The sequence below is a fragment of the Osmerus eperlanus genome, chromosome 7, assembly GCF_963692335.1.
Source record: "Osmerus eperlanus chromosome 7, fOsmEpe2.1, whole genome shotgun sequence".
NCBI lineage: Eukaryota > Metazoa > Chordata > Actinopteri > Osmeriformes > Osmeridae > Osmerus > Osmerus eperlanus.
The window spans coordinates 20,238,617-20,253,302 of NC_085024.1; the positions used below are offsets into that span (position 1 = coordinate 20,238,617).

At 51.8% G+C, this 14,686-nt stretch overlaps 1 protein-coding gene across 1 annotated transcript in view; it reads right to left on the reverse strand.

Moving 5' to 3' along the window:
- Nucleotides 1–5,314: 5,314 nt before the first annotated feature.
- LOC134023532 (nectin-2-like) overlaps nucleotides 5,315–14,686 on the reverse strand; it is an 11,963-nt gene continuing 2,591 nt past the window's right edge. The window contains exons 3-6 of the mRNA XM_062465706.1: nucleotides 14,612–14,686; nucleotides 14,282–14,399; nucleotides 13,057–13,205; nucleotides 5,315–6,939 (exon numbers count right to left, since the gene is read on the reverse strand). The exon at nucleotides 14,612–14,686 is cut by the window's right edge and continues 219 nt beyond it. Of these exons, the coding sequence (XP_062321690.1) occupies nucleotides 6,341–6,939; nucleotides 13,057–13,205; nucleotides 14,282–14,399; nucleotides 14,612–14,686 (941 nt within the window). The 3' untranslated portion in view covers nucleotides 5,315–6,340. The remainder of the gene's footprint in view (nucleotides 6,940–13,056; nucleotides 13,206–14,281; nucleotides 14,400–14,611) is intronic.

The following is a 14,686-nucleotide window of genomic DNA, read 5'->3' on the forward strand; positions in this document are numbered from 1 at the left end:
ACACACCCTTTTCACAAATTGCATCGCTTGAGGGAGCAAATTTGATTTAATTTTTTTTCCCCCCCTCTTTTTATTTAGTGCAAAGAATATGACTCTCCTGCGGTGACCCACACACGTACATACACACCCTCTCTTTCATTTCACTGCTCTCCTCTGTCCCCATTCCCCCCTCTCCCACTTGTGTCCTGTTCAATTTTGAACCGAACCGGTTGGGTTTAGTCAGTGTTCAAACAATGCGGCCTTTGAGAGAGCTTGCCTCATTCACAAGGGTTTCAGCCAGCCCCGCACATTCCTCCGCTACTGCGCAGTCTCTGTCTCCTGGAGTCATGCTAAAGCAACACGACAACATTCCTGAGAGACTCTGCTAGTGTGTGTGTGTGTGTGTGTGTGTGGGGGGGGGGGGGGGTTACGAGAGAGAGAAAGAGACGAGAAGAGAGAAGGCGAGATGGATAGACAAGCACAGAATGTACCACAGAAGAAGTGAGGTGAACTGTGTGCGTCGGTCCTTCATCATCATCCAGAGCGGTGAGAGAAAAACTGACAGGTCTGCCGGGTTCTCCCCCCCGGCCTACAACCGGTTGCCAAGGTAGCGAGATATCCAGAGAGGCGGAGCTTGCGGCGGGGAAGGAGAGAGAGAGGAGACTCACGTCGCCCACCAACATGACCCGGGCTCTCGCTTAACCCTTGTGTTATCTTCGGGTCATTGTGACCCTTCAGTCAATGTGACCCACCGTCATGTTGCAACAACTTTACCTCAAAAATAAAGTGAAGCACTTTCTTTTAACCGTCGGGCTGTCTCAGACCCCCCACAGAGCAAAGGTTAAAAGAAAATGCTTTTTATTTGTTTTTGTATTGGGTAAAATACAAATCACAACGATGGGTCGTTGTGAACCTTCGGGTCATTGTGACCCGAAGGCAGCACAAGGGTTAAATTCACCCAGTCTGCTATCAAGAGATCTGCTGACAATGATCTCATCACAACAGAGAAAAGATGAGCACAGACATGGAAACGAGTGCATCAGAAGAGACGAGGTCTTCACCCCAAAGGAGAGGTCAGGAAAGAGCGAGTAGGTAGCTCATAGGCCGTCCTGATCATTTATTGATTAATCTATGAGTCTAATAAGCAAGGGTCCCTCACAGGTGTGTATGTATTCAATCTAATGCCAGGCTGAAAAGTAAAACATCCACACAACACTTAGGACGCTTGGAAAATCAGGAAAACCTTTAATAGCAACCCAATACAAAACGAAAAGCAAATAGAGACCGTTTTTTTTTTTTTTTTTTTTCACAGATCAAAACCAACAATAGGTGAACAATAAAAAGCACATTTCGTGGTGAGACTGTTTGCTGGAGTGTGCACCAGCCAGCTGTACAATAAAAGCACATTTGTTTGGCTAAATCACAGCGCAGCAGTCAAGACTATAAAGCACTCCAAAAACATAAATTATAAAGCACTGCAAAAACGAGATAAAAAATAAGAGATAAAAACTGTCAAACGAGACAAGAATATCCTTCATGCTTGCCGCTGAGACACAACGTGTGACACCATAAATTAGTAATTCTTTATCTGCTAGATATTTATATATTTATAATATGTACACAGGGGAAAAGGTGTTGCTGTGAGTGAGACAATGGGGGGGGGGGAGGGAGGGGGGGGAGGGGAGGGAGACAGTTAAGGCTTTGATTAGTCTTCAGTGTTGGTAGTGTGAGGAGAACCCGGAATTCTCTGAACATAAAACATCTTTATCTAGTGACGAGGAAAACATTTACAAAAAGTACTTTGTGCTAGACCCAGGTCTTCATTCGAGAATCATTTTTTCAAAACAATTATAAAAAGCAAACCCTATACTACTGTGCCAAATGGAGACTCACAGGTTTGAAATATAGAAACTGGGTTTTCAAATGGAATGGGAAAAGCTATGATTCTGTAAAATTCTGTGATTCTGGGAGTCAGGTGGCTGAGCGGTGAGGGAATCGGGCTAGTAATCCGAAGGTTGCCAGTTCGATTCCCGGTCATGCCAACTGACGTTGTGTCCTTGGGCAAGGCACTTCACCCTACTTGCCTCGGGGGAATGTCCCTGTACTTACTGTAAGTCGCTCTGGATAAGAGCGTCTGCTAAATGACTAAATGTAAATGTAAATGTAAAAGCATTTCATAAAAGGTTGGAAGTTGAGGACAGCAGTATATTAAAGAAACTCTAACCACTGTGTTAAAAGAACAAAACAACAGAGTTTTCTAAAAGCTTTCACTCACAACCCTGGACATTAGGTGTGGTCTGTGACTGTATGTGTGTGTGACTGTGTGTGTGTGTGTGGCGGTGGAGAAGGGCATCTAAAAGTGATGTCTGTGTCCTACATTGCGGTTGACTCACCGCTCTGGTCTTTGTTCAAACCACAAGTTTAGGGGGCTGATTTTTTGGGGCCAGAACCAGAAATCAGTGAGGTATAAGGAACACCACCCAGGGTGCCCTCTCTCTCCCTCCCTCTCTCCCTCCCTCCGTCTCCCTCTTTCCATCTCTCCCTCTCCCTCCATCCCTCCCCTTCTCTCTCTCCATCTTTCCCTCTCTCTGTCTCCCTCCATCTCTCTCTCCCTCTTTCCGTCTCTCTCTCCATCTCTCCCCCTCTCCTCTCTGTCTCCATCCCTCCCCCTCTCCTTCTCTCTCTCTCCATCCCTCCCCCTCTCCTTCTCTCTCTCTCTCCATCCCTCCCCCTCTCCTTCTCTCTCTCTCTCCATCCCTCCCCCTCTCCTTCTCTCTCTCTCCATCCCTCCCTCTCTCTCTCTGGAGAGCGGTAGAACACTCCATGTTCTGACAAAGTCAGAGCCGGTGTGCTTGGAACAGGGGAAAGGAGAGATGTATGTGTGGGTGTGAGTCAGAGCCAGCAGACAACTCGACTCTACAGTTAGTTCTGTGTGCCGAACCAAGGTGAGTGTGGGAGTGTTCTTTTCCCTGGGTGTACACCTCACAGTACGTGTGTGTGTGTGTGTGTGTGCGCACGCTTCTAGGCAGTAAGGTAGTGTGTATGCTAATATCACTTCCATGCCCCCCCAGTGACAGAGAGGCAGGGTCCGGCTGATAGGATTACAAAGCCTGTGGCAGTGAGGGATGTCTCAAAAGCTCCTGAGACACACACACACACACACACACACAGCTGAGTAAGACACAGCACAGATCACTGCGTCCGCAATGACAATATACCTGATAAACAGGATGTCGTTTTTCACAGGACATGACTGATTTCAACAGGTTTTTACTTGAGACTAAACTATATTGATTTAGCTGACTGTTAACATCAGGCATATTTGTTGAGCACAACATTAACCTCTAAGATACTACATTTAGAAAAAACTGATGGCAATCTTTTGGCTATTACATTGACTTTACATTCTGAGTGAAGTTCTGGTGATTCTGGGCTGATATGAACGACCTTTGGTCAAACAGGAAGTGAAGTGAGCAGTTCCCCATGACAGCACTGACTCTGTACATGTCTCTTATTTACAGTTTGATAAATAATCCACCTTTATTTAATCCCCCACCCCCCATTTTACAGGAGTTCTACAAAAAAATCAAGATGCTTACACAGAGTATACAGACATCTCACACACGGATACTTCTAGAACCCTGCTGACCGCTTTCACGCTCCACGTTTACAACATCACCTCCCCAGACGGGTCTCACACAACCAGGATTCAAAAGATAGTGTCTCGGGAGGGGGGGGGGGGGGGGAGAGAGAGCGGGGGGAGCATGGGGGGGGGTCACACACGCAACAACAAGAGGACATGTGGACGTATTTGCGTCCATAACTGTCATCTTCACGTCTTGAGTGATTCGGTCTACCCTGTAGGCTAGAATCATGGAAAAAGGCTGTACGCCAGAAACTCCCGAGGGGTCTTATCAATCTGAGGGTCAGACAGAGACAGTTAGATGTCCTGGTCTGAAAAATATCACCCCCTCATTCCTCCCTCACTCTCTCCATCCCCCTCTCTTTTCCCCCTCTTATGAAAGTCAACAGCCACCATTGCTGTCAACAGCACAAGCAAATATCCCCCTAATGGCTTCTGTGTGTGTGTCAAAAGAAGGTTAAGGCCTATTAAAGGTAAATGTCAAATGGGCATTGGGGGGGGAGGGGGTCGTAAAATGTGTTCCAACTCCTGACCCCGGACCAGACCGTGACCCAGAAGCAGACAGGGCATCTAACAGGCCGCTGAAACAACCCGGGGACCAATGATAGCGTCGATTACTAGCGCCCCGGTGATTCACAGGTGAATCATGATTGGGTGAGTCGTGAGCTAGTCGATTCAGAGGTGAATCAGGGCGTTGCGGAATGGAGAATGTTCTCCAGGAAGACGGCTGGTTGTGACCCTCTCCTGTCTTGTTAGTCACGCACGCACACGCACGCGCACACGCACACAGTAGCCACAAGGGTGATATTAGTTTGAACAGCCCTCCGGTGGCTCGTTAGACAGAGATAGATAAACAGTCAGTCACCATCCAGCCCGCTGCGCAATCATAAAGATGACGCCCAGCGAAGATCTTCCTGTCAATATACCCCCCCGCTTCTCCACAACACTGAACTAGGCCCAATCAAATCGATCACTTTTAATCGATCTGCCCATTGATTGGCTATGGAGGCAGATTGGGCCTGCGACGTGTCTGAAGAAAAGCTCATTGAAAATCTATAGGAAGCCGACAGGAAGATAAGGATGATCTGTCTGTCTCTGGTCTATTCAGCGTACCGTCGGAGGAGACAGAAGCAATTGAACGTCGAAGCTTGGATGTGCGTGGGCGGTGCGGAGCGAGCTAGGCTCCCTCTCTCCGGCTCTGTTACACAGGCCTGGCAGGGCGGGGTAAGCGGGGTGTGTGACACGTGGTGAAATACTCCTCCCAACCTCCGCAACCGTGACCTCCACACCGCTCCGAATAAATCACACTCTCCCAATAAAAAATGGAGGAAGAGGTAAGGAGAGGTGAGAGAGAGTGGGAGGGAGAGAGAGAGACCGAGAGAGAAAATCGCCACGTCATAAACGATAAGCGGCAGCAATCTGTTGGTTCCAGCTAAGCAGGCGACTTCACGGCTCATTACCAATCAAACTCCTCTCGTCAGGAGCTCACTGGGCTAGAGAGAGAGAGAGAGAGAGAGAGAGAGAGAGAGAGAGAGAGAGAGAGAGAGAGAGAGAGAGAGAGAGAGAGAGAGAGAGAGAGAGAAGCCAAAATCTCCTGCTTCCTTCTCTCCCTCAGTCGAATCCTTCCTTCCACCTCCCTCATCCCTCTCTTCTCCTTAACTACCTATTCTACATACAGCCTCCAGGCACTGGGTTCGACATCTCACTGGTGCATTTGTTCAAACTAATTTCATACTCATTTTTTTACCAGCGCCAGTCAATTTACTTTTCATTTGCTCTACCATCACATCCAATATCAGCACTTCAAGGTCTCTAGTTTCACATATTCCCACGACCAACAACTGTGCCATTTAGATTCAGAACAAGAGGTACAAAAATGTATGCATCTGTGTGTGTGTGTGTGAGAGAGAGAGAGAGAGAGAGAGAGAGAGAGAGACAGTGTGCAAGTAAAAGAGATAGAGAGCACACGCAATACATTTACTTTTCACACTAACGTAGGCCATTTTTCCCAGCAAACTCCCCCCCCCCCCCCCCCCCCCCCCTCAGTCATAGCAGAATCTTGTGTCCGGAACCAAAGATGTCACAGCATAGCTGAGAATAGCAGGGAGCAGATCCTTCCATCACACCCCTCACGTTTGTTCTTGTGTGTTTAGTAAAGATTACAGTGAATGTGTTAGGTAGGGACCAGTCTCTGTCTGAACAGGAAGCAGCAACAGTATTTCATTGACGCCATTTTGTGCCCTTCTCGCTACAGGTCTCTCTCCCTGAAGATACTCCATCTTGGGAACGATGCTAGCCACAGACACAGCAGCAGCCAAATTCCGTTTTCCTTTTTTTTTTTATTATTCTTTTCTTTTTTTAATGATTTTTGGTAGATACCAAGGGATTTGACTTTGTTTTATATACTGGGACCGGGCACCACAGTTCTGGAGTCGAAGCACCCCTCTGAAAGTCCATCGTTTGGAACATTCCGCCCTCCCAGTCACTTTAGTTCATTCAGGTCAGACAGTTTTCTGGGGCAGCTTTCTGGTGGGTAATATATTTCATATCTATTTCAAAAATAAAAGTGGTATTCATCTCTCGAAACAGGGGTGGGTAAGCTCAGGCCTCCAACATCCCAGAATCCACCTGGGGCCCCTCCTACCTCCCCTCCCTCCTTCCCCTCCATCCCTCCGTCACTCCCTCCTTCCTCTTCTCATCCCGCTCCCTCCTCTTCCTCTACACATACACGGCAGTCCGAGAGATCACCGAGCCATCCCTCTGGGATTCCATGTCGTCGTCGAGGTAACCGCCCATGATGCCCTCCTCGTTCTGCGGGGGGCGGAGCTGAAGGATGGGGGCCCCGCCTCCAAAGTGGTCGTACCTCTCCTCCTCGTCGTCCAGCTCGTCGAACTTCCTCCTCTCCGCCTCGTCCAGCTCGGTGCTCAGCAGGATGTCCTGCGCCGTGGGCGTGGTGGCCACGCCCCCCTCCTCGCGCCCCCCCCCCAGGTGCAGAGGCTGGTGGTGGTTGGGTTTGTCCGCCAGGCCCTGGTGGGCGGGGTTCTCGCTGTACACGTAGATGGGTCCGTTGTTGTTGCCGCCGGCGACGCCGCCGCTCCCGGCGTTGCCGGTGCCGTTCTTGCTGGCCTTTTTACCGCCGCCGAAGATGCGGGACTTGATGTCGTAGGTGCCTTTGCCGTTGCCCCGGTAACCCTGTTGCTGCCGGCGGTTACGGGTGACGAGGACGGCGATGAGGGCGCCGACCAGGAGAAGAGCCAGAAGGGAGCCAATCACAGCCCCAGCAACCACCCCGGCATTGGACGGGTTCACTGAGGGCTCTGCACAGAGGAGGGAGGGAGGGAGGGAGGGAGAGGGGGGAAGAGGAAGTTAGAGAAGGAAAGACAGAAAGAAAGAAATACAGACAACAGAGTAGAAAACAAAATGGAGGGCGGTTCAAGTGAGAACAGAGGAGAGAGAGAGTAAGGCAGGACGGCAGGAAAATAGCAACACAAAAAAGTCAAGGTCAGGAACAAGAAAATGGAGGAAAGAGAGAGTGAGAGTGAGAGTGAGAGTGAGAGTGAGAGTGAGAGAGAGAGAGAGAGAGAGAGAGAGAGAGAGAGAGAGAGAGAGAGAGAGAGAGAGAGAGAGAGAGTGAGAAGAAAGGGGTTTGGTGATGTCAGTGGTACTGGTCTGAACTCAATTCCTGGGGATGTTTGAAAACTGAGGTGTGTGTGTGTCAGGAATGTGTGTGTGTGTGTGTCTGACATTTTCTCCTCTCCCTCAGAGCTGCTCCTGTCCCCGTTCCAGCTGAAAGCCAAAACAACCTACACGCAACGTCGTGCCAACGTTTCTCTACAGCTCAGCACTGAGCCTCTCTCAAAGGGCTTCACTCCTCACACTCACTCACACACACACCCTTCACACACACACACCCCTCACACACACACACTCCTCACACACACACACACTCCTCACACACACACACCCCTCACACACACACACACACACACACCCCTCACACACACACACACACACACACACACACACACTCACTCACTCACTCACTCACTCACTCACTCACTCACCTCACACACACACCCCTCACACACACATACCCCTCACACACACACACACACCCCTCACACACACACTCCTCACACACACACACACACACTCACACACACACCCCTCACACACACACACACACCCCTCACACACACGGCTCAGTGCCCCAGACAAAACTACAAAGGAATAAAAGCACACACAATCTCCGGGGTCCAGAACATGTCTGGAGGGCCGAAACAGGTGGAGGCCCTGCAGTAGAGGAGGATGATGGATGGATGCAGGGATGGGGGGGTGGAGAAGAGGATGGAAATAAGAGGAGCGTGGAGAGGGATAGGGGGGGGTGGAGGAGGGGTGGTGGAGTGATTGACGGAGCGACACAACAGAGTGACAAGTACAGCTCTGAGCCAAACATGTAGAACAGAGGACAGATGGGCTTCCGAGGTGCTGCAGCATTGGAAATGTGTGTGTGTGTTCAGTACTGTATGTAGTGTCGAGTGAGACGTGAACCTCGAGCTACACATTCAACACAGACTCTTCCCAACCTTTGTCATGTGTGTTAAAGGTGTGCGAGTGTGTGTGTGTGTAGCCTCCAGGGATCGGGGAGAGATGTCTAAATCAGAGCTCCACCGAGGTCCCTTATGACCATGTGCTCTGCAGAGCTAGACAGCCACCTATTACTCTACTAAACTTCCTTCTGTTCTCTCTCACCCATTCTCCTCTTCCCCTCCAGAAAGACTGTAAATGCTGCTGCGCTCCCTCCCTCTGTCCTCTTCCCTCTCTCCTCCCTCTGTCCTATATCTCACCCTCTCATCTCCATTCTCCCTCCCTCCCTCTCTCTCTCCCTCTCTCTCGCCATTTTTCACATCACTAAAAACATCTCTCCGTGTCTCTCCCTCTCTCAGTTTCACCTTGTCTTCTCAGTACCCGGCAGCTAAACACACCCGTTCACACACAGGACAGATACACTGGCCTCCATGCCGACCTCTGATACAAACACAGGAAGTGCATTTACGCCTCTGGCTCTGGGGGCCCAGCATCACCCCTCCCTCCCTCCCCCCTCCCTCCCTCCCTCCCTCCTCCCTCCCTCCCTCCCTCCCTCCCTCCCTCCCTCCCTCCCCTCCCTCCCCTCCCCTCCCCTCCCCTCCCCTCCCCTCCCCTCCCCTCCCCTTCACTGTGGGCCTGAGCTGCTAGCAGAACACACACACCAATCTCTGCCACAACATCCATCTCCCCATTGGTTAGGGTCAAGATGGAGGGCTGACACTGGCCTCATATCTACTCTTAGTGCTACGTACACAGTGAGGTGGTCCGGTTCAGACCAGACCAGCGCTCTTAGACTGGCATCATTACTGGAGTGACTTCACGACCCCTGAATGATGATAGTATAGAGCCTGTTCCAGCACACTGACATGATGAACGTTACCACAGAACTGAAGCTTGGTGAACAGGGACAGTACTACACTCCCTCCCCCCCCCCCCCCGTCCCCCCACGCACCCCCCCGGACAACAGACTAAAACCAGCTCGCTTTTTGTACATTGCTTCACGGACGACCATAAGCTTCAAGTGACCGTGAGTAACGGAGGAGATGGGGCGTGAACAGTATCTGCTGCAGCCCAACCCAACACATGAAGTGCCCCCCCACATGCACACAAGCACGCGCCGCACCATCACCAGGATCACCCGTGGCGTTTGGTGCAGCCACCGTGTGGACGCCAGGGCCTGGAGGCTGCACGGGGCAGAGTCCCGGAGCGTCCTCGCCTCCGTGGGACTCTTACTGGATGAGGCTGCGTTAATGAGAGGCCTGGCTCTAGAGGACGGGGGGGGGGGGGGGGGGCGACCTCATCTGATTGGTTTCTCCTCTCACTGTGCGATGCACGGTCGCAGACGCCAAGACAGACGGTCACAAATCAAACAGAAAGTCTTGGTTTCAGACAGGAAGACATTAAACAGGAAGTAGGAGAGGGTGTTTGGTGTGTGTGTGTGTGTGGTGGGGGGGGCACCCCTGTGGGGTAGGACGGGGGCTGGGGGCAAGGCCGGGTGAATGTGGGTTATCCTGCCCCGAGCAGGATGGAGAGAGCTAATCTGTGATTAAGGCAGGCTGGTATTTATGAGGAGCGAAGAGAGATGGGGCTCACGAGAGAGAGAGAGACCAGCTGAGCCTGGGGGCTGCCGGCGAGTCTCTCCTCTCTCTCAGCCGGGAGATCAGTAGCACTCTGCAGGAGACTGATAGGCACACTGACAGAGAGAGAGAGAGACAGAGACAGAGACAGAGAGAGAGACAGAGAGAGAGACAGAGACAGAGACAGAGACAGAGACAGAGAGAGAGAGAGAGAGAGAGAGAGAGAGAGAGAGAGAGAGAGAGAGAGAGAGAGAGAGAGAGAGAGAGAGAGAGAGAGAGAGAGAGAGAGAGAGAGAGAGGAAAGCAGGCATGAGGAATGGGAGGGCTAGGGGGAGAGCGGGAGACAGAATGAGACTAGGGTGAAGCAGAAGTGGAGAGAGAGCCGATGGATGAAATGAAGAAAAGAGCAAAAACAAGGAAATGGAGAACGAGAGACAGAGAAAAATACTGGAATGTACGAGTGCCAAAGACACTGTGCCTCACAGAGAGAGCAGAGAGGAGAGATGAATAGAGAACAGAAACATCTACTCTTCTATTTCTGCCTCAGACCGTCTCCTCTATCTTTAGGTAGGCAGGACTTTGAAGAAAGCAGGGCCACAGAACAAACCAGCCAGTCAACCAGTCAGCCAGTCAGCCGGGTCATCTCTACGGCAGGCAGGCTAGCGGAGAGACAGGGCAAGCAGTCAGTCAAATCAGTCAGCCAGTCAACAGGCCGGCGTCGGGCCCCGAGGGAGAGGGCAGAGACCCGCTACATGCCAGGTGCTCGCCATCTCACGCCTGTCACCCCCTCTCAGCTCTGTTTGTCCACACAGCAGCCACATTACGGTCAACACTAGCCTGCATTAGGCCTCCATCTGTAGATACACTCTTCTGTGTGTCTGTGTGTGTGTGTGTGTGTGTGTCTGTGTGTGTGTGTGTGTGTACGCCCAGCAGGTTGCCTGCTACCCTATTTATTTCCCCTCGTTCTTTCCTTCACCCCTCTCCCCCTCTCTCTACGTGTGTTCAGTCCATCTTCACCTCCTTTCCTTGACAGTGAGTAAGAGGAAGGAGAGGAGGATGGAGGGAGGCGGCAGGCGAGGGGGAAAGAGGAGGGGGGGGATGTCGACTCGAGACGGGGGCCGAGAGGGAACGCCGTGAGAGGAGGGGGAGGAGAGGGAGGAGAGGGAGAGTAGTGAGAGGGGACGGTTAAGGGAAAGATGGAGGGAGAAGACAGCATGGTGTGGGGGAGGGAAACCGAGAGGAGAGATGATGATAGAGAGAGTTTAGAAGGGAAAGGAAGGATGGAGGGAGGAGAGGAGGAAGTTAAGATGGAGAGAAGCACCCAGGAGCTGAAGCAGCATAGACGGACTGATCGGCTCAGAAGGGCTTGAGAGAGACTGAACACACACACACACACACTACAATACCAAGTGTAGCCAACTGAACCCGACATACCGGTGGGCACACACATGCACGTGTGAGCAAGAGATAGCGAGAGAGACAGAGAGCGAGAGAGCAAGAGAGAGAGAGAGAGAGCGACAGAGGGGGTTGATATTGGTAAAGCTAGGACTTGGTGCCATAGATTCCCATAGGGGTTTTAAATGCCATCAGCATCCGCTTTCCCTCCCTTCATTCTGAAAGTGTTGGGCAGGCACGGGGGTGCTGCTTTATCCTCTGCATGTTCCCTAGGTTTTTAATCTAAAACCAGCCTCTCTGTCCTTCCCTCTCCCTCTCTCTATCCATCCCTCCCTCCGTCCCTCTCTCCATCCATCCCTCTCTCCATCCCTCTCTCCCTCCCTCCCTCCGTCCTTCCTGCCTGTAATACACAGAGGGGCTGGTGACATCCTTTATGCTACAGAGCCCAGTTAAGACGAGCGGAGTCTCCCGCGCACGAGAGAGTGAGCGTGCACGCTCCGGACCATGGAGGGAGGGAGGGAGTGGAGGGAGGGGCTTTTAAAACGTACAGTAGTCACCTCAGAGATATGCACTTTTTTTCCCATTACGTTCTGCCATGTTCCCATGTGTCAGCGGAAAAGGGACTTCCGGTAAAGTGCCGACTTCAGACTGGGAGATGAGGCAGGAAAAGCAGAGTTGGTTTTTTTGCATTTTGTATGAGAGATATGTTTAACTAAACCCCTACTCAGAGAGGCACAGCTAAATCTGGAGAGAAATGTCCTTTAAACAGGCGACCACGAACCCACACACACAAACACGCACACACGTACGATAATTCAGCGCGAAATCGTCCGACCGGAGACAGGGAGGCCACCGGTCATGGCCCGGGAGGAGCGCGGCGACGTGGCCACGCTCCTCCCGGGCCAAGCAAGGTGAACGGCAAGGTCAGGGTGGGGGGAGGGGTCTCCACGCGCGGCCCTCAACGATACCGTCAGGGGAAAACTCCACGCCGTGTCATTTCCAGTGATTGGAGGGCCTTGGCCTTTTTCGCGGTGAAACCCGGTGAGAAACAGAGACTGGGAGAAGCCCAGAGTCGCAGCTCTTCACCGTTCTGTAGAGTCGACCTAATCAGACGAGTCACATCATTCATCTCATCTCAAACTAAAGTAGCTACTTCTCTTGGCGGGCGACAGCACGCCACCTTCCCAGTTATATGGGGGGACTAAACCCCAGGAGACCCATGCAGACCTTGAGAAGACAATAGCAGCAAAGCTCAGCTGAACATAATAGAGGGCGGTGGATTCATGCTCAGGAAACAGAAAGGGTGCCCAGACAACGACAACTAAAGTGGATAGAAAAGAGAAAAGAAAGGGATGAAATGGAGAGGTTGATGCAAACACCCGTGTGAAACTGAAGCCCGAGAGGACCCCATCACAACACCTCACCCCCCCTCCACCTCCACCACCTCCACCACATCACACCCCCTCAACCCCAGGGGACAGAGCAGCTGTATCCTCTTGCCCTACACTACACTTGCACCCCCCCTCCTCCTGATTGTGGTTATTCTAGCAGAGGAAGTGTAAGAGAGTGTGTGTGTGTGTGTGTGTGTGTGTGTGTAAGTGTAACCCCAGAGACTGTGGGACAGGACCTGGAAGACCCAGGGAGCAGTGTGTGTGTGTGTGTGTGTGTGTGTGTGTGTGTGTGTGTGTGTGTGTGTGTGTGTGTGTGTGTGTGTGTGTGTGTGTGTGTGTGTGTGTGTGTGTGTGTGTGTGTGTGTGTGTGTGTGTGTGTTTCAGCAGGAGGTCCAGGCTTCCCTCTAGGCTTAACAACAAATGATCTCTACTGAAATACAGGTGTGCTGCCTGTGTGTGTGTGTGTGTGTGTGCAGTCCCTTACCTCTGACCAAGGTGGTGATCTGGTCTTTCCCGACCCCCAGGCGGTTCTTGACCTCGCAGACGAAGGTGGTGTTCACAGACTCGTCGACCTTCAGCACTGTCAGCTTGTTCTCCTTAATCACCACTGTATCTGGCATCTCTCCTGTCAGGCTGGAGCGAGAAGAGTGAGGAGCGGGGAGGAGGAGAGGGAGGAGGAGGAGAGGACCGGGGAGGAGGAGAGGGAGGAGTGGGGAGGAGCGGGGAGGAGGAGAGGAGGAGGAGGAGAGGAGTGGGGAGGAGGAGAGGAGTGGGGGGAGAGTGAGGAGGAGGAGGAGGAGGAGGAGAGGACGATGACAGGAGAACAGATTAGGAAACAGACACATAATGATGCTGACCTTAACAACAGAATCTGAACTTTAGTAAACCACATCTCCTCATTCTATTGTCATTCGATCATGTCCCCCCAGTCAGTCAGTCACACACTGAGACGAGAGGAGGACAAGTGCAGGAAATGAATGACAGAGTTCTGGATCCTGTCCCAGACACTCATCTTCAACTTTTCCCATTTTCATTATTACACAAATGGCAGATAATGAGCTGGGATATTGTGCCTGTCCATTAAACCTGCTTTCTATCTGGAGTCACGGTCCATTATGGGAAATGATCCATCCATCTCCACAAAGAGAGGTGGCTGTGTGACCACAGAGGGGCTACTGAAAGGTCAGGGATGTGGTGCACTGTGGGTAATGTAGTCCTAATAGGGGTGAAAGGAGGAGAGGAAAGAGGAAGCAGCAGACAACAAGAAGGAAAGAGCAGAAGAGAGGAAAGCGAGAGGCGTGAAAGCGAGAGAGAAAGAGAGAGACAAGAGAGAGAGATAGAGGGCGATAGAGACGAGAGAGAGAGACAGAGGGCTAGAGAGACAAGAGAGAGAGAGACAGAGGGCAAGAGAGACGAGAGAGAGACAGAGGGCAAGAGAGACAATAGAGAGAGAGAGACAGAGGGCGAGAGAGACGAGAGAGAGGGCAAGAGAGACAAGAGAGAGAGAAAGAGAGGGCGAGAGACAGAGGGCGAGAGAGACGAGAGAGAGAGAGAGAGGGCGAGAGAGACGAGAGAGAGAGAGACAGAGGGCGAGAGAGACGAGAGAGAGAGACAGAGGGCGAGAGAGACGAGAGAGAGAGAGGGCAAGAGAGACAAGAGAGAGAGACAGAGGGCGAGATGGAGGGGATGGAGGAGGGGTGGAGACTCACGTCTTCCAGACCACCGTGGTGGGGATGGGGTTCCCTGAGGCCTGGCAGGTCAGCTGCACGTTGGTCCGACCCACGTACCAGTTGTTATCGTAGCCCACGATGGTCAACTTGGGAGGGACTGGGTGTGAGAGGGAGGAGGGAGAGGACCAATAGGATTAGTTTAACATTTCAAAGATGCATCGGAAGACATTTCCCAGAGAGAGAGAGAGAGAGAGAGAAAGCGAGAGAGAGGAGAGGCAGAGAGCGAGAGAAAGGGAAGGTTAGTGGAGACATGCTGACCGACTGAGAGGTCAGTGAAGAGCTGTGATAGTCTTGTGTGTGTGTTCTTACACTCAACAGCCAGTTTCAACGGAAAGCTGTCCGGTTTGGTCTGGGTCTTGTGTGATACCACACAGCTGATATCTT